The sequence below is a fragment of the Strix aluco genome, chromosome 1 (genome assembly GCF_031877795.1).
Source record: "Strix aluco isolate bStrAlu1 chromosome 1, bStrAlu1.hap1, whole genome shotgun sequence".
In the NCBI taxonomy this organism is placed as follows: Eukaryota; Metazoa; Chordata; class Aves; order Strigiformes; family Strigidae; genus Strix; species Strix aluco.
In genome coordinates this window covers 108,091,472-108,112,480 of record NC_133931.1, presented here as the reverse complement: position 1 = coordinate 108,112,480, position 21,009 = coordinate 108,091,472, and the positions used below count along the sequence as shown (strand labels likewise).

The 21,009-nt window shown below is 38.9% G+C and overlaps 1 protein-coding gene across 2 annotated transcripts in view; it reads left to right on the top strand.

Annotated features, from left to right (window-relative positions):
* MINDY4 (MINDY lysine 48 deubiquitinase 4) overlaps positions 1-20,223 on the top strand; it is an 85,025-nt gene extending 64,802 nt beyond the window's left edge. For both annotated transcript variants that reach the window (XM_074830652.1, XM_074830642.1), the window contains 3 exons: positions 9,373-9,553; positions 14,353-14,425; positions 19,274-20,223. In XM_074830652.1, the coding sequence (XP_074686753.1) occupies positions 9,373-9,553; positions 14,353-14,425; positions 19,274-19,322 (303 nt within the window). In that variant the 3' untranslated portion in view covers positions 19,323-20,223. The remainder of the gene's footprint in view (positions 1-9,372; positions 9,554-14,352; positions 14,426-19,273) is intronic.
* Positions 20,224-21,009: the final 786 nt, after the last annotated feature.

Genomic DNA, 21,009 nt, shown 5'->3' with positions numbered 1-21,009 from the left:
GTATGCAGTAGATAGTGTGCCATGTAGATGCGTTCGGCAAGGGACCCTGCTATTTATATAAGACATTTGTGAGTGCCACTGTGGGCACAAACATGTGATACATACAAGTTTTACTGAAACAAGGCTGACAAAGCGTTGGCCATTTAAAAAGTCTGTTCTTCATTCCCTGTTTTTACAACTACCTTTCTAGCCTGGAACTGAAATTTTCTTTAATGAAGTCTTATTGTCCTCCTACTTATCCATGGACAGTTATTTTCCTGGACCCCAGCCACTGTTGCTGGGATATTTGCATTGATTTCTTGTCAACATCCTTACAAATAAAATAGAATCACAGAGTTTTTATTTAAGACAATAAGAATAACAAACCCCACATGTTTAAAAGAGTTCTGCATGCTTTACAAACAGACAAAACAGATAATGAGAAGTCAGATATTTTCCACATGTCTCTCTAGATTATAAATACCTGCATTTGGATCTGGATTTATCCCATCTATCTTTAGGTCCTTTATAGGCTGAAAATGCTTCAGGTAAGAGTCCAGCCAACTCCCTTTATACCTGATGAACAGGGGAGGTCCAAATTTCTGATAACACCCATCTCTTCCTTGTTTGATTTTACAGACAACCAAAGCCTAGGGGCTAGCCTAAGTTAGAGGGCCTAGAAATAGATGCTCAAGAGTTAGGTGAACCGAATCTTTACCTATCTTTGTCATTTCAGTGAAGTAACTTACTGAAATTATTTGTAAACTGCTTCATCTGTATTGAGGGAATGACAAAGTGCTGAAGTCTGAGTGAGGGTCTGAATCTCCCTCAACATTTCTTCACTTGATGTGACATACCAGAAATGCAGAAGAATGGGACAAGGATAAAGAAAAGATCCTGAGGCTACCTGGTGCCCTGATGTCTATTTGCGTTGCCACAGCTGCTATCTTCACTTATGTTGTGGCAGTGTAAGAGAACTTTAGTCAAAAGCCAGTGCTTTCCAGGAGTCCTTTCTTTGGTTTGGTAGTCCTGCTATTGAACACACATCTCTTTCTATTCTTCTTCATTAATGTTGCCCTTTTTTCTTCCCCAATTCATTATCAGAATTATTTCCTTTTCTACAACAAAAAGGATTAAAAGCTGCAGAGAAATTATCTAGGGCTCCCAGGTAGCAGTAGTGTTTCCTACTACAATGTATAAATATCTGGCTAAAAACTCTTCAATTTCTGCCTAACCTAGCGTAGTCATTAAATTATGCATACCCTGAATGTCAGATCTTGTGAACATTAACTTTATTTTTCTTAATCTGATTGAAATCAAGTACATATCAATGGCAATAACTTTACCCTCACAGAGTCCCTTAACTATATGCAAATATAATAGTAATGTGGCTGACCTGGTGTTGAGTAAGTGAACTGAGTCAGTGGTGTTTTTGATCACCCAAGGGCTATTGCAAAGGTATCTGGTTTTACACCATTGTCACTTCAGTCTTAACACTGTTAGAACATTGTTTAATATTAATTCAGTAAAGGTCATTGCAATTGCAGGGAAGAAACTTTGACAGAACAAACAATAGGCTGTGGTCTGTAATTGTGAAAGCTTTGTGTAATTATCCTTTTGTCTATCAATCCTATTGAATTCAGTACAACTGTTAATTACTCAGTTTGACAGAACCCAGACTTTTGTGGAATCACATGGGTCTTCAGTACTACACTGTATGATTTCTTTGGAAAATAAGCATCTATAACCGTTGTATTCAGGCAAACAAACATAAAGCAAGAAATGATTGAATATAATTTTAATGTAAAAAAAAATAAAGTCCCGCAAGCAAGGAAGTGAAATTATACTGTGATAACAAAACTAGAGGAAAATGCCATCACATTAGCCATATCCAGTGTTCCCCTTGGTTTTGATATCTTCTTCTCTTCTTCTTTGAATCACGTCCACTGCATCGGAGTGATAACCTGTTTGTTCTTGTTCAAGGTAAATTGTGTAATGTAGTCCAAGAAACACGGAATCTAGGTTATAGTTCTTGTTTGTTTATTTTGGTATACACATGGCAAAATATAGCCTTGTTCAATGAGCAAATAAAATCTGAATGGTGAAGTACCGTATACTCATTCTGGCAGATACATTGGAATAATTCTCCAGGAATAAATATTTATCTGTAGATTTAATTTCACCATTGTGCGAATACACACTAAAGTCAGATGTGTAACAAGACCACCCGTAGTGTTGAAAATGAGCCCTTTGAAGGTGCTTCCTTTTAAAAGGTTGACATTTTCCAAAGATGAGATTTGTGTCTCTGAAATTTATGAGCGTTCTTAAGGGATTTGTAAGGGAGAGGATTAGGGTTAGTGAAGTCTCCACAGGAACTGAAAACATGCAGTATGAAAAGACGCCTAATTCATTCCCCCCCTTATTTTTTTTTTTTTTCCTGAAGAAGATTAGTGAGCATATTTGAAAACATATATTTGAATAGTAATGCATTATTAATTTTTAATTCATTATGATACTGCAAGCAGCAAAAAAAAAAGATACTTTTTATGTTCTGCAAAGTAGAAATACAGCCGTTGAGCCCTTAACAAAAATAATAATATTTAATTAAATGGATTCAAGTCACATATCCCTGATTTGCCTTTGGAAGTCAGAGCCAGCATTACACTCATAGGGCAGCATACAACAGCTGGAAAGAAGGGCCCCATTCTCTGGCAAGCACTTGTTGGATGACACACACTCTGAATGAGTTTAAAGGGTTTCCTGAGGAGTCAGAACACTGGGTGTTCATGCTTGTTCTTCCCTGTCCTGCTTCAAGGTCTTGTTAAATTCCAGGATCACTACCATCAACCAACCTGACCAGGCAGTTGAAGAAGCACTCACCACTCACCATCTGGACTAGTTAAACGAGGGCAGACTTTTAGTCCACTCAGCAATTGATGCCTGAAGAAGTGGGCAAAGGAATCTTCACAATGAAGATTGTCCTTACTTTGCCAGTAGCGTGGTTCCATATTATATTTTGTTTGAAAAATCTAGACACAGAATGCTATAGCAGAGGGAAGTTCCTCATAGGAAGTCTAGACAAAGTAACATGTTTGGGGAGAGAAAGGAATTTTAGCCTTATGGATAAAAAACATTCCATACTGCTTGACCTTAAAACTGGAATGTAGGAATAACTTGAAGTATCTGGAGAGCCAGAAGCCCCTGGAAGGTGATGACAGTGGGACAGAGTGGCCAGTGGTTTTGGGGAGAAGCAAACCTGCAGTGACCAGCCAACAGCTGGCACGCAACTTGATGTTAAAAGCAGCAGCTAATCCTCAACTAGCATAACTAATGTAACTGAAATTAAGAGTTCTCCCTTTTTATTGTCTTAAAGTTCATGCCCTCGCCTTCTTCTGCAAGCATTGTAATTGAAAACTATACATATTTGGAAAATATTCCTACAGACCATACTCATGTGAACAATTTGTCCTGACTTCAATAGGACTGTTCATGTGAGTAAGAATTGGAATGGATGTGTGCTTTGAAACAGTTCTGTATCTCTCTAATCTTGTTTTGTCAAATGTTGTTTGATGAAGCTCGGAAGTTACTTTAGCAGACATATGTAGGAAGAACACATTTTTTATGAGCAGACTAGCTGTTCCTTTTTGGCTTTGATTTATCTGCATATTAAAATATGCATGTTTGTGAGACTGAATCTTTTCATCCGTATCCCTCTAATTTGCCATCTTTTGTTGCATCTGCGTATTTCCCTTCTTGATAACTCCTGTTATGAGTATTTTTGTAAGCTTGTAAAAAAATGTCTTTACTTTTAAGCCAAGAATTTACATGAAAAACAAAACTGTTGTATAAAAGGCTGTTTTAAATAGATATTAGCAAAGTAATGAGTCAGAGAACAGTTACTTAATTAGCTAGAGACTGGTTATCTAACATCAGAAGAAATTCTCATTGGGGAATATAATTGACTTTGTACTCAAATAACACTTCAGATATAAATTCTAAATCTCAGTAATGAAAGAAAACCCTCACATTCCTTATCACTTAGGATGCTGTTTAGATTTTTAGTTACAACAAAATATATGTTGACTTCTGCCTTTTAGCTGTATATTAGATGACATTTGCATTTGTGTGCCCAAGGTGAAGAACTGAGGGTTGTACTGTAAAAGCTGTATCTGTGAATCTATATCTAGAAAACATGTATAAGAATTTTTCTGTTAAATGTCTTCCAGTTTCCACTAGCACCCACTGCATATGCAGAAGCATGATTTAAATCCCATAGTAGTAAATGTAGCAATAGGCAGAGATTATTTCTGTAGATTGTATCACTTACCATATTACTATGCAAACCTCTTCAAAACTACCTAAGCTTCTAAACTAGCAAAGTTTCTTTGATCCATGTGTCTGTATTATGGAGGCAGAAACTGATCTTATATTTCTATGCGCATATATTTGCACACTTGGCTGCCATTGCTTGTTTTGCAGATTGGTAGCATACTAGCAGTGCAACATCTGTTTAGCAAAGCATGCATAAAACTGGGGATAAAATAAAGATGGTTATACAGTGTCCTGCAGAGCAGTGACTCTGTCTTCTATAAGAATATTAAGTGGAGCTCTAGGCAAAAACATTGCAGTGAAAGCAAAAAGTTTTATTTTGGTTTTTAGTTTCCCTGAGTGATTTATCAAAGATACAAACCCCAACAATACAATGGGGGGAAAAAAAGGTTATTATTTTGAAATTAGAATACAGCTTTCAATGACAGGAATATCGCTAATAATAAATATCTCTTGTAGCTGAATATTAAAATCCTAGCTGGAAGAAATAAGGTTTCTTTGCTACCTTAAGCAATCTAATCACTTTTTTTTACTCTATTATTTACTACTGAAGGGGCTAATATCATTAACTGATACTGCAGCTTTAAAGCAGCAGCATACAATAGGAGGATGGTATCTGTCTCAGAACACATGAGTGTGAGGTGAAGAAAATGCTACAAGATATTCACTGACCTCAGGGGATGCAGGTAATTTCCATGACTCATTTTATATCAGCATATATTAAGTTTCAAATCCATAGATACACTCCCCCAAGTATTAAAGTTTATATATGTCTGCCTTAAAACATAAATTCCTTGACAAATAATACATATGAGTCTAAATATACATAAAACTAGCTTCAATCCTTCGCTGGGCTTGAACCTTAAAGCCTATGGGGTGAAGCAGCAGAAAAAACTGAATAAACTGATAAATGGATACATATATAGATAAAAGCAATTACTCACAAATCCAAAGAATTGCTGTAGTAGCCGACATCTTAAATAGCTGGCAGATTTAAGAATAATACTTCAAATCAGTAAAATGGAATAGCATAGACTATTTCAGTTGGAAGGGACCTACAGTGATCATCTAGTCCAACTGCCAGATCAATTTCAGGGCTGACCAAAAGTTAAAGCATCTTGTTAAAGACATTGTCCAAATGCTTCTGACCGCCTCTCCAGGAAGCCTGTTCCAGGGTTTGACCACCATCCAGTAAAGAAATGCTTCCTAATGTCCAGTCAAAACCTCCCATGGTGCAGCTTTGAACCATTCCCACTCATCCTATCACTGGATACCAGGGAGAAGAGATCAGCACCTCCCTCTCCACTTCCCCTCCTCAGGAAGCTGTAGAGAGCAGTGAGGTCTCTCCCCAGCCTCCTTTTCTCCAAACTAGACAAACCCAAAGTCCTTAGCCGCTCCTGATAGGATATTCCTTCCAGCCCTTTGACCAGCTTTATTACCCTCCTCTGGACGCATTCTTCTTAAATTGTGGGGCCCAGAATTGCACACAGTATTCAAGGTAGGGCCTCACCCATGCTGAACACAGCAGTATAATCACCTCTTTTGACCGGCTGATTGTGCTATATTTAATGCACCCCAGCATGCAGTTTGTCCTATTGGCTGCCAGGGGACTTGTACTGAGCCTGCTGTTGACCAGCACCCCAGATGCCTCTCTGTTGGGCTGCTCTCCAGCCACTTCTCTCCCAGTTTATACTTGTGCCCAGCATTACTTTATCCTAGGTGCAGAATCCAGCATTTCAACTTGTTAAATTAAATCCCATTAATCACTGCCCAATGCTCTAATCTGTCTAGATCCCTCTGTAAGGCCTCTTGTTCCTCAAAAGAGTCAACAGCACCTCCCAGTTTGGTGTCATCAGCAAACTTGCTAATGATGCATTCAACTCCTGCATGCAGATTGTTGATAAATATATTGAACAGAACTGCCCCTAGAATTGAGCCCTGAGGAACAGCACTGGTGACTGGTCACCAGCCAGATGTAGCCCCATTCACTGCAACACTTTGAGCTCTGCCCTTCAGCCAGCTCTTCCCCTAGTGCACACTAAACCTGCTCATTCCATAGTTGGACAACTTGTCCAGAAGGATGCTGTGAGGGACAGTATCACACGTCTTACTAAAATCCAGAAAAATTACATCCCCTGCCTTCCCTTTATCCACAAGGCAGGCGACATCATACAAGGATATCAATTTAGTTAATCAGGACTTTCCCTTTGTGAACACATGTTGACTATGCCTGATGATTGCATTATTCTTTAAATGCCTTTCAATAGTACCCAGTATGATTTCCATAATCTTTCCAGGAACTGAGGTTGTAGGACAGGTCTATAGTTCGCTCACGCCCTTTTTGTAGATTGGAATAACGTCAGCTAGCTTCCAGTCAGCAGGGACCTCTCCAGACTCCTGAGACCTTTGGTAGATAGGGAGGGGTCCTGCCATAACATCTGCCAGCTCCTTCAGAACTCTGAGATGAATCCCATCAGGCCCTATGGACTTCGGAGCATTCAGCTGAATCTGCTGGTCCCTTACAATTTCAGTGTCCACAAGTGGAAAGTCAGTGTTCCCACACTCATGGTCCTCCAACTCAGGGACCAGGCAGCCCAAGGTCTATCAGTATTATTAAAGACTAAAACAAAAAATGCATTAAATGCCTACACTTTTTCTTCATCCCTATTATTCAGGTGACCATCTTCAACAAGTATCACTCCAATGTTTTCTTTAGACCTCCTCTTGCTATTAACATACTTTAAAAAGCCCTTCTTGCTATCTGTCCTGGTTTAACCAGGATAGGGTTAAGTTTCCCCAGCAGTGGGGGGGGAGCTCTAGCCGGGTTATTCAGATACCATGCAGACGTCACATCCTGGCAGGTCACATTTTTCCCTGGCGGGAGCGGGGTACACTCGTGGTTTTGTACATCGTGCTTCCCACTGCTGTATTTGGTAGCTATTTTGCTCTGTTAATTGCTATCACTATTACTGTTATTGTTATTGCTGTTGTTTGTTGTGTTGCTATTGCATTGTTGTATTAAACCTTTCCTTATTTCAGTCTTGGGGCTTTGTATTTCACTCCCTTTGTGGGGGAGGGGCAGCAGCCGCGTGGTCTCAGACCGTGGCAGGGACTAAACCACCACACTATCTGAAACACTCTGGCCAGTTTCAACTGACTTTTTGTGTCTTCTCCCTGCATAAATGAACCACAGCTCTGTACCCTTCCTGCGAAGCCTGACCTTGCTTCCAGAGATCATACATTTTTTTTTTCTTCCTGAGCTACATGAGGAGTTCCCTGTTCAGCCAAGCTGGTCTTCTGCCCCACTTGCTTGACTTACAACACAGTGGAATTGCCTGCTCCTGTGCTTCTGAAAGGTGGTTCTTAAAAACTGACCGGCACTCATGGACTCCTAAGCCCTCAAAAGCAGATTCCCAGGGTACTCTGCTAAATAGCTCCCTGAATCGCTTAAAGTTTTCTCTAAGTCCGGGATAGCAACTCTCTAGTCCTTTTTTCTTGTTACACTGAAAATTTTAAACTCAACAATTTCATGATCAATGATTTCATGGCCAAGACAGCCACCTACCATCACATTCCCCATGAGTCCTCCTGTACTCACAAACAGCAAGTCTGGGAGGACATCTTTCCTAAGGTGGCTCACCGAATACCTGTGACAAGAAGTTATTTCCTACAAACGTCAAGAATTTCCAAGACCTGCAGTATGATATTCCCAGTTGATTTCTGGGAAGTTGAAATCTCCCATAAGCACAAGGGCTACCGTTCCATAAATTTCTTCTAATTGCCTATAATAACTTACCAGTGCTTACATCCTGGCTAGGCAATCAGCAGTAGACACCCACAACATCTCCTTTGTTTTCCATCCTGCCAATCCTTACCCAGAGACTCTCCACCACATCATCGCTAATTATAAGGGCTGTGCAATCAAACCTCTCCCTTACGTATAGTGCGACACCTCCATCTCACCTGCCCTGCCTATCCCTCCTGAACAGCCTGTAGCCCTCCATCCCAGCGCTCCAATCATGGGACTCATTCCACCAAGTCTCACTAATACTAATGATGTTGTAGCTCTGGAAGCTGACCAACACTTCCAGTTCATCCTGTTTGTTTCTCACACTGCATCCGTTGGTGTACAAGCATTTCAGATACACTCCTGAGCCCTCCGTGCTCCCAGAAGCAGTGTAAATGTTCCCACTAGCATTGTCACCCTCAGGCGATGCCATGCCAACCCTTGGCTTACTACTGCAATCCTGTTGGTATCCCCTTGCCCCATTGATTCTAGTGTAAAGCTCTTGAGCATTCTAGTTTAAAACATCTTGAGTATGAAAATCATCTAAATGCAATTTAATACAGAAAATTTAGGATATTTATAAATAAATATACTTCCAAACTTTCAAAAGGAGGGCAAAGGCTTAGAAAAGGCATCTGTTAAAGAAATAATTGGTTTTTTTCAACTGAGAATATTTGATTTTTAAGAATAATGAATCAAAACAAGTGCTTCTGTTATTGCTATCTTCTAGCAGATGAAAATATTTTACATATCTGTACTGTGAAGCTAGAAGAAGGTGCTAAAGTGAAGGGAATGTATTGCATCCAAGAAAAGATTTTGGACTCAGTTTAGTTGCCCACACAGGGGTGTCACACGTCGTCTGAGATTCTATGAAGTCTCTTGCCTGGCTTTTAGGTACTGTTGCATAAGAGCATGGTCTCCCATTGTTGTCATGTAGTATTCCTGACCTAAACTCATTGTGGGTTTATAGCTATTGGAGAGAACAGGGTTCCTTTTGTTTCTGGTCATCTGGGATATGATCTTTTTGCTCTAAGGAAACTACAGCTGCATTTCATTACCTGCCTGTAATTCAAGTCCAGATACCAGATACCTGCTTTATATGTTCCATGATTTATCAGAGCTATCCTGGTCTGCTTCATCAGCAGTATATAATGTGTCTTCATTAATGTTTGTAGACTGTAATAAGTAAGTGATTTTATGCATCTCATGTTTTCCACAATTAATTGTTTCTCCCCATGCCCCCTGTGATATTCTAATGTTTTGTATCTTTCTTTTAGGTTGGTTGTTACTTGAAGACCCCTAAATACCCAATTTGGTTGGTATGCAGTGAAAGCCACTTCAGTGTGCTTTTTTGTTTGGAAAAGGATTTGCTAGGTGACTGGAAAACAGAGCGGAGATTTGATCTATATTATTACGATGGCTTGGCCAACCAGGAAGAAGAAATACGGTTAACAGTTGGTATGTACAGCTCAGTAATTCTGCATTTCGTCTCTGGTGGTTGCGACAGCATCGCATCAGGAAGAAGAATCCAATAATACAAACAATGATGGTCTCAGCCATTAAAGATTGTGTACCTGTTTCCTAATTTCCATAATTAGTTTTGGTGATTAATGGGAAATTTGATTTCACAATGAAATTTTGAGGCTAAGTTCTTGAAAGGGTTAAAAGTGAGCATGTGCTACTTTATACAGACTGGTAAATCTTTCAGTGACACTGATTTCCAAGGAACAGATGGTGATCTGGCCTATTCATACTCCCAGGACTGTAAACCATATTTAACTACTCCCATTCTCCTTTGCATCTTCTCACATCGTTTCCACAGGCAGAAAATGCAAGCCTCCTGTTCCTCAACCCTACATGCGTATCGTAAAATGAGCAGAGAGGGTGATGAAGCATGAAATTCTTGCTTCCAAAATCAGCTGCTTCAGAAGATGGCAGTAATCTGCTAACAAAGTCTAGTCACTTACCTGCTGGAAAGCATACCTGGAAACACAAGCATGACTTGTTACACTCATTGTTTCAGGAAACCATGCCAAATTATGCAGCTGCTTTTACAGTAATTATGTATTTCTCCAACTAGAAGGCATTTAGACAAGCAGTATTCTAATGCTTAGAAAGCTCCTACTTATTGACATATTAAGACATTCTTAACCACTAAATTCCTATTTGCTAATAATATCCTACTTATCTTTTGTGTTCTTTCCTTCAATATATTTATACAATCTAATCAAATTCCTTCTTAATCTTAAGGAGCCACTCTGTTGTAGTCCACGCTTTAAAAATAAGCAGTCTGTATTCCTTGTTTTCACCTGCATTCTGGTTCTTGGAGAGGATGAGTTATACACGGCTGTTGCGTGTTCTAATTGATACCATGTGACAAAGCAGTTTGTATGGTGGGAGTGCTGGGGGCTTTAGCATCTCACAAGATTTGGTAGTGAATTCAATCATCTTTCTGCCTGTTATTTATCCTCTTATTTTAATTAAAATCCCTGTCAATCTTTTGTGGTGATCACATTATATATTATCTCAAAAAAATGCTTGACCTTTAAAGGACTGTAGTTACCAACTGGTTCCCACGTGGTCTGCCCTAGATAAAAGTTGCTTTGTAAGTGACACAGATGATACAGTTCAGCACAGGACTAGAGAGATCGAGACGCGTTTTTCTATTGTGTTGTACCATGTAGCATACGGTCCAAAACAGGTGTCCTGATCTGTTTTTTCATCATTAATAAATCAGGAATATTTTCAAAGTCCAGAGTTACCAAGAAGTCTAAGATCCCTGGATGAGGACGTGCTCAGACTATGTATAAATTTTTCTCTTTACTGTTCAGCCTGTTATGGCATATCTGTATATTTCTTCTCAAAGACTAAACTTGCATTGAGAGGTAGGTATCTTTTTGTTGTGGCTACAGCCTCTTTTAGGGATATGTCCTAGTAAATCTTTTGTTATCTGTGAAATTCTGCAAAAGGCCGTAAAATGCAAATAATTTCATCATTCCAGGAAAACTCTTTCCTAGTTCTGGCTCTACAGTAATCCTTTGTTAGGTCTGGAGAAAAACTGAAATTACTTTATATCCAAAAGGTAAGAATGGTCATACAAGTAAACCATGCATGCAGTACCAGATGGAGATATCAGAATGCTAAGTATTACTGGTATTTCCGTGGAAATATCAAGCTGTAATGGTTAGGTAGTGTTACTAGAGATACATCATGAGGTCCTGGGTGTCGCACAGCTACATCTCACTGGTGCTGGTTAGTTGTTTGCTTTTCACTAACAAGAAGGTAAATTCCTTGAAATGGAAATCTTGTTTATAATTAGGAAAATTACAATCAAGGTCATATTTTGGGAAAGCTTGAAGAAATTACACTGGGCAGGAAAGGCAAAAAAGCCAGAAAGAAAGAGTAGAATTACATTTTGGGAGTAATAGCAATTTCCACTTTATATTGAAAATTTGCCCTGCTGCTTCTCATACTCATAACCATTTGCCAAAATGTAGACAAGAAATAGGAAGTTCCTTCCTAAAAACAGGCAATGCCTGCTAGTGAATTCAACATACTATCCTAAATAGATGAAAGTTCTTCCATTAAGTAAAATTTCTGATAGGCAGAGAAGGAAAACAAGCCAGTGTATCTAGATTAATAACCCCCTGCATTATGCTCATCTTCTTTGTCAGCTCTTTAGAGACTGAGTGGAGATTCTGGGATTTTTGTTATAAGTCACAGAGCACTTGTATGAAAGAGTGTGTTGTACTGCTCAGAGAGACACTGCTCCTTCTTTCTAATATATAGTTAACACCTACCTACATTAATATTTACAATATGTTGTCTCCAAGTGAAGATATAAGGAATTTTTGTACAATATGTTTTAATAAATCATTCTTTTATCTCATTGGTGCATGCCTTCAACTTAGTACCCTTTTAAAGGTGTTTTCAAAAAGCAGCTGAATAACTGCTAAGAAGAATATAACTGAATTTCTCAGAAGATTCTTCCAGAGTCATAGACCATCCTCAGTCCCTTTGCAGATCCCACAGAAAGTAGCGCAAGCAGTGAAATTAACAGATGTTCAGATACTGGAGGCAGCTTCTAGGGAAGGCTGGTATATTATTGGTTATGACACTTTCTTTCAGAACAGTTTTTTCTCACAGTTAAGATGAGATTATTCCAATGTGCAAAAGTCTTGTGGAAAGGCAATTATTAAAACATCACTTCCTAAGGTTTCCATGTAAATTATGAGCAGTATTTTTTCTCTCGGTGATTGTTTAGATTCCACTCTTCTGAACCTGTGCTCATCATAGTTTCTGAATTGCAAGTTTGTCTGTAACTGTGCTGGCACTCAGTTTCTCATTACCCTTAGCTTAGAATATAAGTGAAGCTATGAGAGATCATATTCATATCCTTCTTGCTGTTGGTGACGCCAAGACAGGCAAGTGTAGCTTCACTATTTCTTGCTCCAAATGAGTTGTATGAAACACAGTTAGTTAATTAACTTAGCTAAATGTTCCTTGCCTACTCCTGGAAGATATATCTTTAATGTTACTTTTTTTCCTATTCCTTTGTATGAAAAAATTCTATTCAGACCCTGTGATTGGAAGATCTCAAGTCTAAAAATGACAAAATTCAACAATTTGGAAATGACTGGGCAAGGCAGCCATGCCATATGCCTATCCTGCTATCAGTACTATGGTCAAGACAGTGGCTCTTCCTTTTCACTTTGAGAAGATCCAGAACATCAGTATCAGGAATTCCTAGCGGGATCCAAATACTATTGGAGACCTCTAACGAACTGTTATAAACTGTTCAATATTAGGATAAAAGAGGCTCTTTGAAACTTAAAAGATTCCCATGTACCTCTAAGTTCTTGAGGATCTAGAAAACTGACAGTACTTTATGTACTTTTAAATATTGTCCATTTCCTACTAGTCCAGCCCTTACAGTCATTCAGAGTTTTCTGCATGTATTTATACTGACAAGATCAACATGCAAGGGAAAGCCAAGTTCTTTTTATGACATGAGGAAGCCAGATATATCTGAGACTGGCAGCTGTGAATGTAAGAGCAATTGCCACCCATCCTGTCTACATCAGTCTCACTGAAGCAGACCCAGATACTGTACCCTGCCTTGGCATTGTTTGTTGCTTGCAACCTACCCGTTGACTAGATGACAGACAGAAAAGAAGAAAAAGAAAAAAACCTAGTCTGCTGCAGTTTAAAATATTTTACTCCCAAACAGGAAACAGCTGAGCAGACTGACATCCAAGCTGGTTGCAGGATGTTTTCTCCCTGGGAAGTTCAGAGACTACTTTCACTGTTGACAGATCCAGTGTCTGAGACACTGACCTCTCTGTTTTCCCCGGAACAATGCAATTGCATCTCCATCCCAAAGGAATGCTCACAGCCTGTGGTAGCTCTCTTATATCCAACACAACATCATTTTCTCCTGTCTGTGCATGGTTTTCTCAACAGTCAAGGAACAATCTTCTTCTCAAGGGTGAAAGAATGTTAATGAACTTTGGACTGGACTTGGGGTTTCCTATTCAAGTGTAGGACTACTGCTGACCTTAGTATTTGAGTAAAAATGTCTCAGTAATTATGACATCAATTGTAAAATAAAAATCTCGTGACAGCCCTCCAGCATATTCTTTCACCTTCAAATCCATGTTTTTCCTTGAAATCATCTCTATATTAGTAAACTAACCTGGTTCAGGGCATGAGTCTGAACACTGTCCTACGTTCATCCTTACTGTTAAGTAGTCAACATAATTCTGGGCAAATTTCTGGCCCAGAACAACTAATACTGGGCACAATCTGGGACTCATTCCCAACAGTGTTTGCATTGTCACCACCTTTCAGCCTTTAGCTTACCATCACATGAACAGGCAGTAGACCACTAGCTGAAAGGGTTCAAGAGATGACAAAGCAGTGAGTGCCAGACTGTCTACTCTAAGAGAGCTATAAAGCCCATGCTATTTGCAAAGGCCCGTAGTCGTGTTATCTACTCTGAGCGTTCCTGGCCCTGTCTGTGGCCACTCTGTTCAGATGGTGTGAACGAGGGCATGAAATGGTATTCAAGTGCCAGCAGTGCTCACCTTCCAGGGTATTTCAATCCAAGTGAATACTTGCCTATTGTGGGCTAGGACGTTTACACTGTGAGTGGTAGTCCATCACTTCCATAGGTGGAGTTTCTAGAAGTTACTGTGGAATTCTATATGAACAGAAATGTACTCCAGCCACTAATAATGTCTGATATGTCTCTGCAGACACAACTCAGATGTGTGCTGAAGATAAAGAAAATGATCTTACTCCTCCACTTGAGCACTGTATTAGGACAAAGTAAGTGAAATTACAGTTTTTCATTCAGATATAATCAGTTATTGATACAAATATATATAATATTTTGCAGCAAAATTACTGCTTAAAAATCAGAAAGGATCTGAATAGGCCAGGATCTAATAATATGTATTACGCATTTAATTGTGTGTTATTGTAGTTAACATCAAACTAGCTAAGACATTCACTTCATTTTTAAAGGAACCTTCATTACATCATGAAGAACTGACTGAGACAAATTCAGTTTGAGAGCAGAACTTGATTTCAATAGATCTAAATTTAGATTCCCAAAAGTGATTGATTCCTATTGTAGAGGTATAATGAAAGAAGGAGAAAATTTCTTCCATCTTCATCAGTCTTTTCTGAAAAAAATAATTGCACTGGGGGACCTGGTTACCATTCTCGATGCATGAAGCTCTGTGCTCAATGGTCTCCGGTTTCTCAAGCTTTCCATGTGTCTATGGGCCGCACAGAGTTTCTCAAGATCACAAACCACCGTGTTTTGTGAAGTCATTCTTGACAGTTCTTAAGTCATATTCTCTCCTTAAATACAAGGCTAGTTCCTGTCATGTTAGGAATTTCCAGGCCATTTTGAGGTCTATATGATATTAAATGATGGACTTTTAATCAATTTATCCAAGTCATAGTGAAGTTAATGAGAACATTTTCAGTTTAGTGAGACATGAAAGAAGCAAAATGGAAAAATTTAACTGGGTAGAAAAATCAGCTTTATACCAACTCTATCAACATGACTTTGAAAGCTGCTATCTGAATATCTTTGAAGCAAGAAGTAAAAGCCTCATTGTCAAAGACCATAACATTTGTTAAAGCAGCAAGCCAAGCAGCTTCAGATTTCTCTTGCAATTTCCCTCCTTTCCTTGCCATAGTTTGTCCTGTAAAAAACCACCAAAAAAAAAAAAAAAAAAAAGAGTGGCTGCCAAACAGTGTGTTCCTGCAGTGCTGCCATTATAAAGTTACAGAAAAGTAGAAGCGGCATCCTGTGACATGACAGCAGTGACATTAGTCCAGGCTCCCTGCACATATAGACTGTATTGATTCCTCTGTTCCAGTGACACATAAGCATGACTACAAACTAAAATAAATAATATATAGCCTCAGAAACCCCACAGTGGGGGGTGAATAAGGCATGCAACTACTTAAAGTTGCTCTTAGAACATCTTCCGTTCCTGGCATTGTATCAAAGTTACACAGTTTTTGTAATAGTGATGTTTGTTTATTTTAAATTCCCTGCTTTAATCTACTGGAGAAGTAAATTACCAGCAAATTCCAGCGTCCATGTATTTTGTTTATACCATTCTCAGGACTGTCTGATTTACCCTGATCAGTCTGGCTTCTTGTTTTCAGTATTCTCCATTTGCTTTGAGCATATTTATTTAAGCATGGCCTTGCTGCTAAAGGTTTTTCATGTTATATTTTTCCTTTTTGTTTTTAAGAACTTTTTCTTCCAGCTATGAAACAGTATATAAGGAAAAGTAAAACAAAACCAAACTAACCAATATTTTAACAAGTTTGGAGATAAAAAAGAAATGTTTTCTATCATACAACTGTGGAATACATTCCTAAACTAATTTGTAGTAAAGCAAGCAAGCAAACAAAGAGCCATTACTTGTTTTGACCAAGCATTCATGATGAAGCTCCTAATCAAACCTTTCTCATAAAAAAAGGCAGGATAATTTCTCAGGCAGTGTGGAGAATTTCAGTCTGAACAATCAGAACTGAGAAGGTTAAGTGTTGTTTCCAAATGTTGGTTGGATTTTTTCTGTTCATTCACATGACTCAGTTATGGTTTAATCCATGAAAAGTCTTACCCATTGTTTACCTCAATACCTGAAGGCCACTATCCTGTAACACACTGAGTTATATACCTAACATCTGTCTGCTGTTTGCTCTCTTATCCTCTCCTAAAAGGAAAACTGCATATGTAATAGACTGTTTCTGTATTTAGGTTTTTTTGTTGTTATTATTATTATCAGAGAGGAAGGGTTGTTTTGCTTCTGCAGGAGGAGGAGGCTCATGTTTTCAGTCCCTATTCTATAAAATGTCAGAAGAGTGAGATTTGAGTTTAAAGCAGGTAACACTTCAGATGGCTAGAACAACTAGTCACCAACAGGTATCACTTTAACCTGCAGGCTCCCAACCCATCAGTATAAGTGCATGTGCTTTTATTGTGGCTTTCATCCCTAGACATCTGTAGAAGCAGTCAGATTCTGACCAAGAGATGTCTGGAATGTGCATCCCTGGGTTGTTTGGGAGATGCCGTGCAGACGTCTTATCCCATTCTTCCCTGATGAATACTCTTATATCACAGTCACGATCCTCAGCGGCTCTCTGCGCTGGTGGAAAAAAACATCTGTTAACTTTGCCTGAGGGGAATAAAACTTTGATCTGATATTATAATCTGAATTCAGTGGTATATTTTGTTAACCCTCTAGCATCAGCTTTCCTCTGTGGTAGTGGGGCTGTATGATACATTAGTTCATCTGTTTGGCTTTGAAGTGAGACATCCAGTGGAAAATTGGTGGATAAGAGGAGAGCATGGGCATTTCATCCTGAATTGCTGGTATGCTCTAAAACAATACCAAATGATGACTACAGGAGATACCCTCTGAATGTTATTCCAGACTGAACATTGTTCAGGGACTGAACCAGTTCCTCTTGGATTCCTGTTAACTCCATGACCCTTGGGTGAGGTTGTAGTTGAACCAGATGGTTCAAATGTAGTTTTTGTGTTGCTAATCTGATAAATTATAATTGAATCAGCAGCTAGAAACTGGATTGTATTTGAATTACATTGTGGCAGGATAGTTTGGGGAAATGATAGTGCTGAATTGTCTGGACAGTTTTGTTTCTGTCTGTAAAGGAAAGAATTGTTCAGCACCTGTGAGTGAGGTTCCTCACTGTTTGGCACCTTTTCTTGTGCAGATTCAATAGGTGAAAAAAGTTTTGAATCTGCCTCCATAGAAGCAAACAGCCAAAGACCACTTTTCAGTCTACAGCAAAAATATTCTGAAAATGTACATGGAGATAGTCTTGTTATGAAAGTTACCTTGAGACCTGCTTCAAAATATCATTTTCTGTTTAAGCTCTTTATTGAAAACCTGTTTTAAAAAAGCCAGTTCTTCACTGCCTAGTGATTAGCAACTTCTTAACCCCTAACAGCAAAAATGGTATCAGTACGTTAGTATTTTCACAGGTTACAGTGTAGTCTCAGAGCAGATGTCGTTCAGTGTCTTTTGGCCTCTGTGGGGTCTCTGTGGATCCCTCTCAAAGCTTTAATCACCTTGGTGAGATAGAAGATAGTGCCATGGGAAGATTGTACACAAAGATAAGGGATGATTTGATGACATTACCTGAAAAATCCAATAGGGACAGAAGGTGGCAATTGTACTTCCCACTTGGATTTGGTTGTTCTGGGGGTGATATTGTGAACCTTTGGCAGGGACAACTCTCACTACTGGCTAATGCCAGACTAGGTCACATATCTCCAGCTAGAACATATTCTGCTTTTAGCTTAAGATGTGAGGCATCACTGTTGTGTATTCCCACTAAGTCATGGAATGAGGACAGTCTTTCTACAAATCTTTTACTTTTATTTTGTAAGCAAAATAAAAAAAAGAAGGAAAAATTTCACAAGAGCCCTCAGATGATCACTTCCTGTGAGACTTTGCACTGAATACTGCATGAATTCAGATTTTGGTTTTGTTTTACACTGAACTGACTTGCTCAGCGAAAGGACTGAGCTGCCATACCCTTGCTGACACATTCTTTCCTCAGTGACAGAAATTCGGTGACACTCTGGCAACTCACTGTCATCTCCACTGCCTCACCAATGTCTTACTACTGTGCACATTTTCAAAACACATATAAATACTTGACACTGAGAATGCAATAGTTTAGTTCTCAGAAGATGTGGACCATGAACTTGCAAACATGAGAAATGCCACTGACAAGAGTGCAATTCATGCGATAAATGACTCTGACTGTACAGTAAGTTGACTAACTTCAACCCAGTGAGGTCACTGGAGAGCATCATCCTGCTTTTACCAAGTCTTTGGTCAGATCTTTATCTTTTGCCATGATTTGAAGACACATTTGGTGACAAATGCAGGATTGGTACCTCTTTGCGTTCAGTGTTGGTCACATTCCTGGAGCGGGCAGCTGAGCAGTAGCAACCAATACAGAGCTGGGAATTAAATACATGGATGTTTTTTGTGCACATGTGTGTGGAGTCATTTGGAAACACTCTTCTTAGAGTACGTCTTTAGTGTTATTCTGAAGAAGGAATGAGTGCAGAGAAAAAGCAAAACCTCAGCATAGGAAAAGCAAAACATTGTCATTAAAGTATGGCATTGAATCCTTCAGAGGAACCAAGGTCAGGAGCAAAGATAGCTGCTAAATGCAATTATCTGGTCTCCAGCTCTCAGAGTCACAGATTTCCTAGTCGGAGACCTGCCTGTATGAGAGTGTGCAAATTGCCTAGTAACAGCTGAGACTGAGCATTCAGATACAGGGTTAATTCTTGTACCCATCTTGGGGATTCCCTACAGTGTTTGCAACATTAAGGTACTTGTTCTGAATCAGCTGCTCCTGAGGACTATTACCTAGAAGAGACTGAAGGAAGGGTAAGGGGACTGACCTCCAAACTTGGGCACCTAAAATTAGGGGGCACAAGTACCTCACTTCTGTTCCTTTCCCTTTTGAGATGTGATTAGTTATCCCAAATGAGTCCATCCTAATCTCTAACGCTTGTTGGGTGGTGGAGGGGTGTTGTGTTACCTTTCCAATGACCTGATTAACTGATGGATGTAAAATTATTGCTTTCATTTCTAGGTGGGAAGGAGCTGTTATTGACTGGAATGGCACAGAACCAATCTTGTGACTGACCTGACCTGCACTTTACTTGTAAAGATAAAAAGGAAATGACTGAATTAGCACATTCCTATTCCCATCAATACAGGAAATAGGACTAGAGTTGTGTAGTTTACAATGAGGAAGAATGACAGGGTTTGCAGGCCAGAAGAGTTTCACCTCAATCACCTCGTGCTTCAGTTATTTTGCTTATAATATAAACAATGCTTACATAAATTCCTTGTCACTGCCTTTAACATACATCTTCTGAGAGTAGATTCAGTTTCCACCACAAAATCAAGGTTACAGATGAAGCAGTGAAGTCATCAACGTCCCCTTGAGGTGTCTTTCTGGATCCACTCTGTATCCTGCAATTGTTTCAAAGCATCTGATGAAAGATGCCGAACCCAGATTTCTGTCACTGTACATGCCTTCTCTGTACTACCTAATTCTTCACCTACAAAACTCCAGTGCCAGTATAAAATACCATCGAGAAATACATTTTCACTTTTTTTCCTGATATTGGTAAATCTCAGTTTGCACTGAACAGATTGGTAACCATACAAACCATGGTAACATACGAAGCTCTTGTTGTGTCATAAAATTTGCAGTAAAAATTGTGGGTTTGTGTTACCAGATTAATAACTCTACTATGTTCCTTATACTGGGTGCAATTGGTGTGTAACAGTGCCTCAGGCTGATGTAGCTCATTTTTCTTTCTGGATGAGAGATAGCTGTATCAGTATCTTTACATTCATACCACTGTAACTACTTATACACTAAGGTTTATTTACACCAAAGTGATAGATAAGATCTGTGGTCTGCTTCTTCATAATTACAAGAAACCAGAAGAGCTGTTAGATTTGAAATTTAAATGGTGCCTATCTGTGATAGATACTGTTCATGATTAAATAAAGTGCATGTACTGAAATGATGTACAGTGGAGATGTATCATGAGGTACTGAAACAGCAGTTTGTATTCTGAAATTAATTCTTTAAATGACATATTTTGGCAACACTTTGCCAACATTGGAAGAAGTTACTGAACTGAAGATCAGAAAAATGCCTTGGAAAAAAGGCAGATAAATGGTGTTTCTAGAATTATTCCTCTCTCTTGAGAGTGAATATTTCATGACACTTTAATAAAGAACTTTTACTTTCTGGTATTTATCATAGAACCTTCTTCCCAGTCAGTATGCAAACTTCTCTAAGTCCTGATACTCTAGTTGCTCTTTCCAAAATCAATTTCCAACAAAAATTCAATGTCCTGCTGTGTGTAGTGTGGAGATAGTGAACTGACTATGCAAATACAAATTTGGGGAATTAGCACTTGAGCTAGATTTGGAAACCAATCTGAATATAAGCCATAACAGAGTACCAGAAAGGTTTAGATAGCCGTTGAATGAACATCTGTCTCCCCTTTTGCTTCCCATTCACATCAAAATATCTATAAGCAGTAAAGCATTTCAGATTTTCAGTTATTTTAATTTTATTTAATTCAGTGTAATGTAATTTGTTTGGTTTAGAGCAGTTAAGCAAACTTTAAACCTTGTGAGATTAAGATCTCCCATTCAGTCTCTGAGGCATAGGCAGTGTCAGATCTGAGCTCATTCCTGACTACTACAGGGATGTTACATGGTCTTTGGCAAACCCTGTCATCTCTGTGTATATAGGGATATGTTTGTACTGTCAGCTATAGGCAGACTCAATACTGCCTT